This window comes from Podarcis melisellensis, assembly GCF_964234715.1.
Source record: "Podarcis melisellensis genome assembly, chromosome: 2".
Classification (NCBI taxonomy): Eukaryota; Metazoa; Chordata; class Lepidosauria; order Squamata; family Lacertidae; genus Podarcis; species Podarcis melisellensis.
The window spans coordinates 36,726,603-36,739,989 of record NC_138529.1 but is presented as its reverse complement, the minus strand read 5'-3'; the positions used below and the strand labels follow the sequence as shown (position 1 = coordinate 36,739,989).

Below are 13,387 nucleotides of genomic sequence, written 5' to 3'. Positions count from 1 at the left end.
GTATCCTATAAAATGTTATATAGGGATTGAGGAATTTTCTGCAAGAACACAACCATCCAAGGAGTGCAGAGGAGCTGGACAAGGGAGAGTAGCTAAAACATCCTGGATTTCCAAGTGTAAACAAGGGTTGTTGACTTAGGATTGCAACTCCAGATCAATAGCTTATGAACAACCTTGAGCTGCTCTGACATGGAGAGGCTAAGTTGAGGCTGATATAAAACATCAAAAATAGAAATGTTTACTTTTTTCTGTCTCATCAATAGGAACACTTAGGGAAATTAAAATGGAATTGCTTGTTCATTGTACATAATTGTAGAGCTATTAGATGAGCTAGTGAAATTCTGTATGACATAACAATCCTGTTATGTTCTAATCGGCTGTATGTGAAGAAGCCCTTCTGAGATGCTATATAAAGTTCATATTTGCATCAAGCTCGCCATTAGAGTAGTTGTGATCTAATTTATGGAAATCCTGGGGTGGCGGCGGAATCACTTTCTCCAATTTATTGTTGGTGATCTTTCTTTCTTTCTTTCTTTCTTTCTTTCTTTCTTTCTTTCTTTCTTTCTTTCTTTCTTTCTTTCTTTCTTTCTTTCTTTCTTTCTTGATATCTCCTGGTTCACTTGCTTAAACGGGTTGGGAGTGTTGTTAAATGTAACCTTTGCTCAATAGGCACTTCTAGGCAGGTGCACTTTGGACTCAGGTGTTCTCTGGCTGCCTTATGGCATGCTGCACAACAGTCTGGTTGATCACATGCCAATGTTTCCATTGTACAGATACATCTGTAAGCAATGTGTGGCTGTGGCCTGCAGGATGTTGGGCCCCGGCAGCACCAGCCAGCCCTGCCATTCCTAGATTGCATGCAGATTGCAGAAAGAAGCATCCGCTTTAAAGGCAATGAATGTTTACTATAAAGGAACAATTTTGGTCTCAAGACAGCAGACCTTAATGGGTAGGAGGGTGTAAATGGAAAAGCAATGCCAGCCCAAGGCACTTTACTACCTGAAACGGATTCCAGGGCCCTCACTTGCTAAAAGGCAACACTTTTAAAACTGTTGATGCACCATTTACCGGTAGAAGCTAATTAGTACCTTCATCTATTCCCCCATGAAGTGTTATCGGAAGCAGCCCACTTCACCCTCTGCTATGGAGGAAAGATGCTCCTTGAGATAATCTGGACCAAGCTGTTGAAGTTTACTGCCAAGAGTCTAACTAGCAAGTGGTATGATAAGTCCCTGGTTCAATACTCACCTCAGTCATTAACCTTGTTGGGTGCAAGGCACTCTCTGTTCAGCCTTAGTGCATGCTGGGGGAACAGATGATGGGTTAACTGGTTTCCTAATTGTACAGCAACAGTGTTAAATGAGGAGAGGCTACTGGAATACAAGGATAGTAATCCTGGCTTATCTCAGGCATGCAAATGAAACCAAAACACTTCCATTGCATTCCTGCAGTAATTAGCACAGCATCCCTGTAAGGGGCTAGACTTGTTTGTTGACCTGTGGCAAGTAAGTATCAGCTTTAGGAGACCAAGTAAGATCAATGGCAGCCTGAACCACTTTACTAGCTTGCTTGCCTAGCTATCCCCATGAATTTGTAATTTGTGGATCATGACACAATTTGCTTTATTAAAGTTTTGAAATGTAGCTTAGACCCCCCCTTACTGTTACCTATGTTTGACTCATTATTCTCTCTCTGGAAAGGGCTAGAATACTACATGATTACAATGGAGTGAACCGCCACACATTTCTGGTTTCCAGTACTTGATGTTAGAAATCCCCTAAATAAAAGGATAAAAGCATTGTACCTTGGCTAATTATATAAATTGATGCCTCTTATTCAGTGCCGGATTTATGTATAGGTGAATTGTAGAATTTTAAATACCTGTCATCATCCTTGGCTTCACTCAGTTTTGTTTATAACGCTCTTCCATTTTCTTCTAGTTGTGAGGGTGGGGGATGCGGAGGGGCCTCACAAGTGGAGTAGCCTAGGGCCTCTTCATCTAAATCAGGCCCTGCTCTTATTCCATGCAATGGCTTGAACCCAAGTGTGCTACTTGAGTATTTGTCTTCATATTGTCTCCTGGAAATGCATGCTAAAAGGTAATTATGTACTTTGTTCTGTCATTCTGAGAATTCAAATTTAATTTGTTAAATGTTCAGAAAAAGTCAGAAGCCCAAGGCAGTATAAGTTCCTCAACTATGTTTATTCAACATTTGGGAGTGACAACAGCTCACTCATAGGAAAACAAGAACAGAACTGACTGGACAACACAATAATAATGCCGAGCATGAACTAACCGTTGACAGTTGAAAGTGCATGCGCTTACAGTGGGACCTCGGGTTAAGTACTTAATTTTTTTGTTCCTGATTGATGGGGGGTAGAGAGTTTTCTGCCATTGCCCTTTTAATGTACAGTGGTATCTCGGGTTAAGTACTTAATTCGTTCTGGAGGTCCATTCTTAACCTGAAACTGTTCTTAACCTGAAGCACCACTTTAGCTAATGGGGCCTCCTGCTGCTGCCGCGCCACCGGAGCACAATCTCTGTTCTCATCCTGAAGCAAAGTTCTTAACCCGAGGTACTATTTCTGGGTTAGCGGAGTCTGTAACCTGAAGCGTATGTAACCCGAGGTACCACTGTACTTGCCATTAGAATGTTCATTATATGATTGGTTAGAACGCGCCTTGTAACATAAAATGTGTTAAACCCAATACATAACACTCCCCCCCCAACTTCCTAACAAAAGGAACAAACATAGTCATCAAGGTGTGTCGGCCTTTTCCACTCCAGCTGGGACCATCGCAGTTCCTGTGCCCGGGTGGGTCACCCAGGAGGTTCTTCTGGTACCCACAGTCTGAGTGGGGCGGTCAGCGAGGCCGGCTCCAAAGGCGTCACTGCCGATGGAGCCACTGAGGATTGCAGCCTGAAAACGCCTTCTGCTGGGGTAATTCAGTCACCGGCAACCCATCTGGTTCCCACCCTGGCCTGGACACAGAATCTCCCGAAGTACCCATTTCTCTGTCCTCTGGTTCCGCTTGAAGTTCCGTGTTCGAAGGTCCCCTGGCTATGATCTGGTTGAGGTGTCTCTTCCAAACCAGTCCTCCCTCCAACCCTACCTCGTAGGAAACCAGACCTGTACAGCGGGCAATGATACCAGGGACCCAACCCTGTCTTGGGCCCATAGTTTCAGACATACACAGTGTCCCCTGAGAACCCTCTTTGAGCCCCCCGCACCACAGTGGATGGCCATTGCTCAAGAGCCCGGTTGGGGTGCATAAAATCAAGGAGGGTAGTGAGTCTCCTCCCCATAAGCAACGCCGCTGGGCTCTGGCCGGTCACTGCTCTTGGAGTGATGTGTTTGGGTCAATAAGAACTCCGCTAAATGGAGAGTCCAGTCTCCATGCACTATGCGCCTAAGCACATCTTTGGTAGTACAGACCATGCGTTCAGCTTGGCCGTTAGTGGCCAGGTGAAAAGGAACGGAACGAATGTGGCGGATTCCATTCTTGGTTACAAATTTTTTGAATTCTGCCGAAGTAAAAGCGGTTCCATTATCACTCAGCAGTGTGTCTGGCAAGCTGTGTGTCGCAAATAGCTTCCTGAGAGCATTTATAGTCGCTCTAGCGGACACAGTTTGTCTTCCTATTGTCTCCTGGAAATGCATGCTAAAATGTACTTTGTTCTGTCATTCTGAGAATTCAAATTTAATCAAAACTCCTCAGTACGGAAACTACCTGATGATTTTTTAATGCTGTATTTATGCCCAACTTCAATTGGACTAACCAACGAGGATTCAAGGGGGAAACGCCTCCTCGAGACGAGCAAGGAGCTACGCCGCCTCCGTAGTTTTGTGCGTCTTCTCGTATGGGAAAAGGAGACATAGGAGTCCATGCAAAAAACTTAATATGCAACAACAGTGAGGTGGGGGGGGGGAGAAGGCACAGGCTGCTTTTCATTGCGGTGCTGCGAACCAATCGCACATCTACCCTAAAAAGAGGAAGAAGATTCTCCTTCGTGAGAGCTTTCCGCTAGATATAGATCTATGGTGTTCAAGGGATACGCTCTATCTCCCTCTCTTTCCCTGTCCTCTCTATGGTTGACTGTCTAGGAATCTCTGGTTTACGTCTATGGTACTGGAGCGTTTCCCGCCCGAAAAGAAATTGGGAAGCGACGTCTTAGGTGAGCCAGAGAGAAGGAGGGTGGAGGCGGCTGCGCGATGGGAGCATCGGGAGTGGGGCGGAAAAGGAGAGGACCGAAGATTGAAAGGGGGTGGCAGTTAGTGGGAGCGAGAGGGCGAGATGGGGGGCGGGGAGCGGGACCGGAGACCGCTAACGGGCTTGTTAACGGGGAAAGAAAGTGGGGTTCGTCTCCTCTTGCATAGTAGGAGAAGGAGGCTGGGCAGGGGGGGACCTGGTGTGGTCCAGTTCCCAGAACTGTTTTCTGACTGCATAGCACACACACCACAAAAATGGTCAATGGAGGGGGATAAATGCCTACGCACTCTTCCCTTTTTGTCCCTTCCACTTTTAAAACCATGTGCGCGCTGCTCAATAGTGATACTCGCAGCGATGCAATTATGCACAAGGCAGAAAGTGAATTTTAGATTTCTTAAGTGGGGTTTTGTAAAAAAAAAAGTCACGAAGTGCTTTTTCATTTAATGAAGTTGACGAAACTGGAAAGCTCTCTTTCTTGTCTCGTGCTTGTGTTAAAAGTAGAAGGTGCGGCTGCCAAGTCGCAATTTGCCTCTGTTTTATAATATTGCCGTACACTTCCTGTTTTTGCTACAGTGTGATCTTACATTGGTTCTGGTGGATGTGTTTTTGTTTTGGGGGTATTATAGATGATAAAGATGGACGACTACTGTAGTTGCTTTCTTTACCCACTCACCCACCCACTTCATTTGTGATATTACATTCCATAGTGTTCTCTGAATATAGACCTGAGAAACTAGTGTGTGGTTGACCTCCTCCTAACTCCAGATGTAAGAATAACCATTCACTTGTCCGACTTTCTTAGCGCTTAGATATTGAGAAAGGTATAAAACAAAAGTTTAAACTTTGGTTTTAAAAGTTGGAAAATTGAATGTAGGCTCTGTTAAAGTTAAACTAAGCATAAGAATATTGAGAGTGCACATTCTGCTTTAAAGTACACTAATTTGATTGGCATACTACTAGGTGTATGCATTTGTACTTTTCACAGGATTTCTACACTTGATAATAAAACACCACATAAATTTAACATGGGACTGAGTTACGCCTCAAAGTATGAAGGGCAAGGGTCTGTAAACAGTGTCTCAATTGGTTTTATTCCCTGTCATTCTGTAGGCGGCTTCTGTGAGTATTCAGGAGCTCTGTAGATTTGCCCCCACTTCCCAAGATGTATATGTTGGTTGAAGACCACTCAGACTCTGTTCTTCATTTGACGAGATCACCTGGTATCAGATCTTGGTCTCTCCTTGTAGGTAAGTCTTCAGTTTTGTATAGGCTGATACTTTCTTTTTTAAAAAATGAGTTAAAACAAACCTCTACTAAAACAAATCCAAATTAAAAGCTTGCTGGACAGCAATAGTGTCCGGTGTGGTGACATAGGTGGGACATTGCTGCCCTCCTGGCTTCCAAACACAGTCTGTTCCCAACACTTACTGAAGGGGGAGGTGTCAGGATCCAGGTTCAGTGTGCTGGAGCATGGTGGAGCCAATCCGCCACCAACCATTACTAGTTAGGCCAGTAAGCACTAGTGATGTGCTCTGCTGGGAAGCCGGGAGAATAGCAGTGCCCCTCCTTTGCCACTGAACTGGCCACTACTGCTGGAGAGGACATTTTACTTTTGCCTTTATGGCCTCTTAGGTCAGGGAAATCTGTGGTGAATATAGAGAGTGAGGCTTGGATTTCATGTGATGGGCAGGAACTTTTAACAGGTGGGATTAGATTTTACATATTGATTGGAATATTACTTTGGTTGCAAGCCAATATTCCATAACGTAAAGGGGGTCCAAAGCTCAGTAACCTAAGGTTGTATCCACCCACCCTTTATTCAGAGTAGAACCAATGAAAATGAATGATTATGGCTATCTTAGGCCCTTGGATTCCAGTGGTTCTACCCTGAAGAAAAGTTACTTGAATACAGCCCTATTTCCCCCCACAGTATTTTTCTGCTCCACTCCCACCAACAGTAATTGCAATTGATTCTGGAAATCCTCAGTAGCCAGTAAGATAATGCAGTTGTTGCAGACGAATGCATTTGGTTTGCTATTGGTATCACATTATATTTCCAGCTGTCTTTCCATGTTACACATTATAATCTTTGAGAAAGTCCTCTAACCCTAATCAAGACAGATTGCAATGGTCTTCCAAAAGACCACAGGGTGATCAGACATATAACAAGTTGTAATAGACGACTGGAAAAACTCTGAAGGTGTTCTGAAAGTTTCATGATGATATAACAGACTTAGTCATTAGTGATGTCACACAACTGGCCTAATTTGATATCTGGCTCCTTATTCGGATTTCAAGTAAGATTTTATTCTCACTTGCCTAAATGGATCATTGTTATAGTGTTCAGTGGAATAGTTAACTCAGATTTATTACTATTATTATTTACGAAAAATAACACTGAAATTTAAAAGGCCTGTCAGCACATGCATAAAACTTGTTTTTTATAAGAGCAAAGTGCTAAGTAGCTGAAAGTAAATTCTAAATTCATTTATCTCCTTTCTCTTTCTAGGGATCTCCTCTGTAGGTCTGGCTGCTGCTTACTATAGTGAAGGTAAAGCTTAATAATTTTGCTAGAAGCTTATTGTTGGATCTTACTTAATTAACCGAGGAAAACAATGAAAACAGCTGAACAGTAAAAACCCAAGCAACTTGATTAAACCCAGCAGTAGCTAATAAAAATAATTGTAGTTAAAAGAACAGTTTATATGCCATATTGGAAAATAAAGTTGGTTAAATTATTTGCCTGGGGCTGAAAGGTCATTCATGGGTGAATCTCATGGGGAGGGCCATCTGTCGTGGGGAGATGGGAGGGGGCAGGATCACAGCTGAAAAAGGCTCTATCTCTTTGCACTTACGGTAGCTTCAGAGCACTCCAACATTAAGGTTTTGAAAGCCTGTAAAAAAACAGGATCTTGCTTAAAAGGGGGATATCTGCATTTGCTGCAAAGCTTTAGCTGACAGAAAGTTGAATGCCTCTGCCTGGCACAGTGTGTGTAATGTACTGAAATAATTGTTTCATTACCAAACAGGTGACCTCTATAGTTTACAAAATGTGTTTGCTTTTACTGTTCTTGAGTTTATTTATGAATCTGTTCCTATGGAGGTGTCACAAAGCAATTTACAAAATAGTAAAAATATATGTACAAATATACATATACAGCAACACTTAGAACAAATGCATATATACAACAATTAAAAACAATGATATACAGCCGTACGTTGGTTCTTGAATGCTCTGGCACTCGTACGTCTTGGCTCCCGAACGATAGAAACCCGGAAGTGAGTGATCCGGTTTTTGAACATTTTTTTGGAAGCCAAAAGCCTGACGAGGCTTCCATGGCTTCCGATTGGCTGCATGAGCTTCCTGCAGCCAATCAGAAGCCACCCTTTGGTTTCCGAACGTTTTGGAAGTCGAACGGACTTCCAGAACGGATTCCGTTCAACTTCCAAGATTCGACTGTGGTTTAAAACAATAGCACACACATATTCAATACAGATACTAGCTGAGATAAAGAGCTCAATTTAGAAGGATTGTTGAAATAAGATACTAGTTATAAGGGTGGGTGTGGTTTAGATGTTTGCAACTAATTTGAAATATTTTCTGTTCAGACAGCTTGGGATGGAAACTCTTTTATCTTGCCGGCTGTCTCTTCGTAGCTGTGCAAAATCTGGAGGAGTGGGAGGTAAGCAGTGTGCCAGGAATAGGAGCCTTGGTTGCCTTAGCCAAATGCTTGCTCGGATTGCTTTGTCCTTACTGCTTTGTTAATGCTGCTTGTCAGTGTCCCAGAAAAGGGCCAAAGCAAGTTCTCAGTTAATCTACCAGAGTATATGCCGTGAGAGAAAGCAAAAGCATCTTAAGCCTTCCTGTAAAAAATGTGAGATTTCGTAGGTTTCACTTTGGGAGAAGGACCTGGGAACAAGCTTATTTGGTGTAATCCAATAATGGGACAGCAATGAACATCTGTTATTATGTATTTACTTAACCGCTACAATAATTGACGTTAATGGTAGGATGCTTATCCTTGCCCTTATTTTTGCCTTTCAAAAAAGCAATTATTTTCCCACACTCCCACAGTTGATTCTATGCTGTGATATGGTGGTTGGTTTTTTTCCCCCTGCATAGGAAGCTATATTTCAAAAGGATTCAGGAAAAGTTTTCCTAAAGACATTCAACCTTTACAAGAAGCTGCTGACTCTGTCAAGGGCAGGTCACGAACAAGGTAAAGCCACAAATGTAGCAGTATGACACGTGTTGTGCAGCAACCAAATATATACCGTCTCGAGTCCAGGACTGTGTGTACACTGTACTAATGAAAATCTGTTAGTTATGGGGAAGGGTGAAGAGTTTATCCTGGATAATGAAGAAGCTAGCACCAGGATGTTGGGAATCTAAGCTCAGCGTCTCGTTCAGCTTCTGAAGCACAACCCTTTCAAGACATTGTTGTGGAGTCAATTTTTCAGTGTCACAGCACATACATATGCTTTAGAACTGCCTTTTAGCATTAGGCAGGCTCCCTGACTAGACCATTTTAGACTCATGATAAAAATGATTTTATTTCAGCAAGTCTATCCAGATTCCTAATTGAGTTTTACACACTTTTTAATATTTGCTGCTTTTAACTTTGTATCACTGATGAGTGTTTTATATTTTATGTACATTGCTTAGAGGGTTTTTTAATTAATGGTTTATATATATATATTATTCTGAACAAACAATTTTTACTGCCATAAGGGTTAAACATTGGGTTTATTGGTTTTAATGGATGTTGAGACTGAGCTTGTAAGAAAAAACATTCTGTGCCACTAATTATTGGTGAAGGATTTGGAAAACCTAACTTTCCATTGCCTCAGTTGCATTTTCATTTAGTTCTGTTGGTCCTTAAAATAATGATAGGCAGTTGGCAGCAGCATGAAAGGAAGGCTGGACTGTTTTTACTACTGTGAGTGTAGGATATGGGAGTGTAATGTTTCAGAGAACACAGCAAGTGTTGCTTGGAATCACAGTGCTAACAATAATCTGATTCTTTTTCAAATAGTGGTGGTTCCGTTGGATGAAATTCGGGCTGTGAATGTGGAAGAGGAGAAAGTACGCTACTTTGGGAAGGGCTACCTAGTTGTCCTGAGATTTGTCACTGGGTTTTCACACCCTTTGACGCAGAGTGCAGTGATGGGCTGCAGAAGGTACAGTATGAATTTTCTCTTCTATGATGGTTCAGGATTTGTGAGAAAGCATCACTGAACCTTAGGCAGACAATATGACTTTCAATAATCTAGTTGACCTTGTGCCACTTACAGTTCTTGAGTTGTGGGATGCGGGTGGTGCTGTGGTCTAAACCACCGAGCCTTTTGGGCTTGCTGATCAGAAGGTTGACGGTTCGAATACCCATGACAGGGTAAGCTCTCACTACTCTGTCCCAGCTGCTTCCAACCTAGCAGTTCGAAAGCACACCAGTGCATGTAGATAAATAGGTACTGCTGCAGTGGGATGGTAAACGGCATTTCTGTGCGCCCTGGCCTCTGTCACTGTGTTCTGTTTCGCCGGAAGTGGTTTAGTCATGCTGGCCATATGACCTGGAAAGCTGTCTGTGGCCTGAAAGTGAGATGAGCACTGCACCCCATAGTCGCCTCGAATGAACTTAACTGTCCAGGAGTCTTTACTTTTACCTTTTCTTGAGTTGTATATGATGGCCTCAGTTGCAGCTGGGGTGGCAACTTCTTCTGCACCAATTGCTCACAGTGGAAATAAGCCACAAAGCTACTAACTTGTATATTTTGGTTGGTATTTAACAAGCTGGGTTATATTTTCATGATTGTAGTACATTCTAACCTAAACTGCAGTTGATGAACATGTTGCATGCATACTGTTCTGGCACTATGAACCCTAGGTGTGGATAACATTGAAGCTGACATGTAAAAAAATAAATTGAGACAGTTCTTCAAAATCTGAGTTTAAAAAAGAAAACGTAAGAGCCCTGCTGAATCAGGCCCAGTGCGTATCTAGTCCAGCATCCCGGTCCCACAGTGGCCAACCAGATGCTGATGGGAAGCCTGCAATAGGTCTTGATAGCTTTATCCTTCTTGAATTTGTCCGAATCCATTTTAAAGCCATCCAGGTAGTGAATTCCATAGTTCAACTGTGTGCTGTTTGAACAAGTATTTCCTTCTGCCCTAAATCTTCTAACATCAAAAATAATTTGGATGTTTTATTATGTTACCTTGTTACTGAACTTTGTATACAACTACAAGGACAAGATTCTCTCTGGATAGAAGTTATCATTCTAAGAGCTATGGAGCCACATAAGTAGCTACCATTGAAAGCACCATACATATTAAATGCCTTTTAAGCCTTGTGCACCCACAGCTCCTTCACTGCTCCCTTAGCATGAGCTAAGAAACAAGGCAGGGTGTCTGTTAACTAAAACATCCAAACTAGGAAAGCATGCTTATGGCTTCCAAACAAGGCAGGATAAGAAGCCATGCTTTAATGTTGGCTTAATTATCCTGGCTGGTTTGAAAGCCATTAATCCTAATTTGCTGGTTCAAACATAACAGGGAAACTAACTGAGACTTCCCAGCTTGTTTGGTTGCTTGTGTGAAGGGAGGAGTGAAGCAGCTGCGTGTGGGGGAACAAGGCATGCTCTTGTCTTCGCTTACTAAGGGAGATATGCTTGCATGCAGCCACTATGTGATTAAAACACAAAAGCCTTGCACATTTTGAGTACGCACCCCAGTCTGAGAGCTTAATAAACACCATCAGGACCACCGCCACCATCGCCAGGGGAGTAATGAAGCTAATGGGGAACACAGTGTGAATTGCCCTGAGCCCAGCATCTCTCCTGCTCTGTGGTCGGGCCTGAGTGGAAGGGATACTTAAGGAGTACTTTTAATTTTGCTGCCTCCACCACCCCGTGATATTTTGTATATTTTGTGCACTTTTGTGACCACCTCAAGTGGGCACATGAATTGCTAACTCTTGCTTGTGCCTTTTCAACAGTGATGTAGAAGCTGTGGCCAAGCTCATTACTGGCTTTCTGGAGCTGAACAAAGTTCCAGCAGACAAGTATATTGAGAACAGCAGTGAAACAGATGTCAGTGATGAAGAGGAACCCTTCTCAGAAATCTACGGTAGCAGCAGTTTAGAGGGACCAGGAGAACCTGATTTTTAAAGCCTTCCTTTCATCCCCAGTGAAATGAATCTTTTATTAGAATTTCCTTACATGCGGTTTTAGAGAAACAAAACTGAGCAAAGCTATTGGCCTGGTTTAGATGATCACCTAGGACAGCCTTGAATTTGAGCACTTCCACTTTACCTCTGTGTGCGAGAGAGGAGTGAAAGCTTTTGTTTTCATGTTAGAACAAACCAAAGTTTTGAATTGCATTGGGAATTGTGACCTGTTCTGAAACCATGGTTTGAGCCGGATTGTTGGTGCTGGCTTTTTTTTTTTTTTTAGAACAAAGCACTGTTCATAAATAATGTTGACCTGTGGTTTTAAGTGTAAGCTTTCACTCTCCTCTTGAGTGTGAAGGAGAAGAGGGACAAGGGGAGCCCAAGGTACACCGCAGTTTGTTCCTGATAATTTAAACCATGGTTTAGATGATCTCTCGAACCCAGACCTTTATGTTGCCTTACACATATGTCTTCGGAAGACTTGTTAGCTCATTGGTGAGAGACTAGTATCTTCATTTTTATATTTTGCCACGAGTTTGGTGACAGCAGATGAACTTTCTATTACTGCTGTAGAAGTATGGTTTTTATGTGTGAACATTTTAAACTTTTTTTTACTATTTTTCAAAGGAAATTTCCAGTGTAGTAATAAGATATACAAACTATGAATTTTTTTAATTTAAGAAACCCCACACAATGGAAGATCTTTTTGCATTTTGGGCTGTAGGTACGAGTCCAGCCTTTCAAGACGTTACTTTTTTTTAAAAAAAATGGAAGATGGGAAATTTCAAAGTGATTTAGACAGTAAGTTTTTTTTTTATTATGAAAAAGTATTAAGATCTATGCCAGGGGGGGATTTTGTGCCCATCTGGATCTTCCAGGACTCCAGGTCCAACAAACCTTTGCCAGCAAGGTCATGCTGGCTGGGGCTGTTAGGAGCTTGGGAGTCCAGGAACATTCAGAGGGCTGCGGATTCCCTGATCTGCCATTGGTTTTAAGTTTTTTTTCAAAAATATATACCTCATTTTATAAGATCTTTTAAATGTCTTGATTTACATGTATCCTTTTGTTTTCCTGTTCATGGTAGATAATTTATGAGCAGCTAAGGGTAGAAGATTGTAAACACTCGTCAAGCAGAAATTTTACTTCTGATCACTCCCGCTAGTCTTAAGTATTATTCAGGTGTCAATTGCAACAGTAAAACTGTTTTATAAAGTGGCGTTTCAGCCTTTATACAATTTTTTGTAAAGCTCCCTGTACTGTTTGGATATCCAGTGTTAATATTTCTTATTGGATCCTTGATTCTTATGGAACTTTCTTCTTTTATATTTCCTTTTAACTATAACATGTATATGTATATTTGGCTTTTAAATTAACAAAGGTTGTAAGAAGCTAAAAAAAAGCTTCCTGCAGGTACTTGTACATTTCACATAGGGCACAATGAATGGAGAAAAAGAATGCACCATTTAAGTACACAAAGCTTGTAACTCTTAAAATAATACGTGTAATTGTAAGTATTCTATAAAATTTGAGAGGCTATATTCAGTTGTATTGCAATTTTATCATTACAGTAGATAGAAGGAATTTTAATTTAAATCAATTATAATGTCATGTTTCACTATTAAGTGGTGTCTCCCCAAACACTTGATTCATGGTCTTTGGATGATCATGGAGCCTCAGTTGCATCTGGAAATTAAGGTTGTAATGGTAGTATCTGGATTCCACCAATTCTGGTCCTCATTTCTCTGTTGGAGATTCCATTCCACCTTTTGGTTCAGACATGGAACTGTTACGTGTCACATGTCTGTTTACATTCCAGCAGTGTTTGCTGGCATAAGCGGAACTTCCGCTGTCTTTTTTTTTGTTTTGTTTTTGACTCTCTCTCCGAGAAGACAGCAAAGAGAGACGACATGTTTCTTTGTCCTGATTTATGTTTAATAAACCCGTAGTTATAGTATGTATCCATAGCCTCAAGCCTCTTCTGTTTGTGCAGTTTGCTCTGCTAAGTAA

At 41.8% G+C, this 13,387-nt stretch overlaps 1 protein-coding gene across 3 annotated transcripts; it reads left to right on the top strand.

Annotated features, from left to right (window-relative positions):
• Window positions 1-4,087: 4,087 nt before the first annotated feature.
• CYBC1 (cytochrome b-245 chaperone 1) lies at window positions 4,088-12,916 on the top strand. Of its 3 annotated transcripts, none has more exons than XM_081898071.1 (7): window positions 4,088-4,177; window positions 5,323-5,459; window positions 6,722-6,763; window positions 7,822-7,895; window positions 8,336-8,432; window positions 9,249-9,393; window positions 11,207-12,916. In XM_081898071.1, the coding sequence occupies exons 2-7, from the start codon at window positions 5,375-5,377 to the stop codon at window positions 11,376-11,378; spliced, it is 615 nt and encodes a 204-aa protein (XP_081754197.1). In that variant the 5' UTR covers window positions 4,088-4,177; window positions 5,323-5,374; the 3' UTR covers window positions 11,379-12,916. The 3 variants fall into 3 exon arrangements, with proteins under 3 accessions (XP_081754197.1, XP_081754199.1, XP_081754198.1); XM_081898073.1 differs by lacking the exon at window positions 4,088-4,177 and adding an exon at window positions 4,694-4,716; XM_081898072.1 differs by lacking the exon at window positions 4,088-4,177 and adding an exon at window positions 4,729-4,979.
• Window positions 12,917-13,387: the final 471 nt, after the last annotated feature.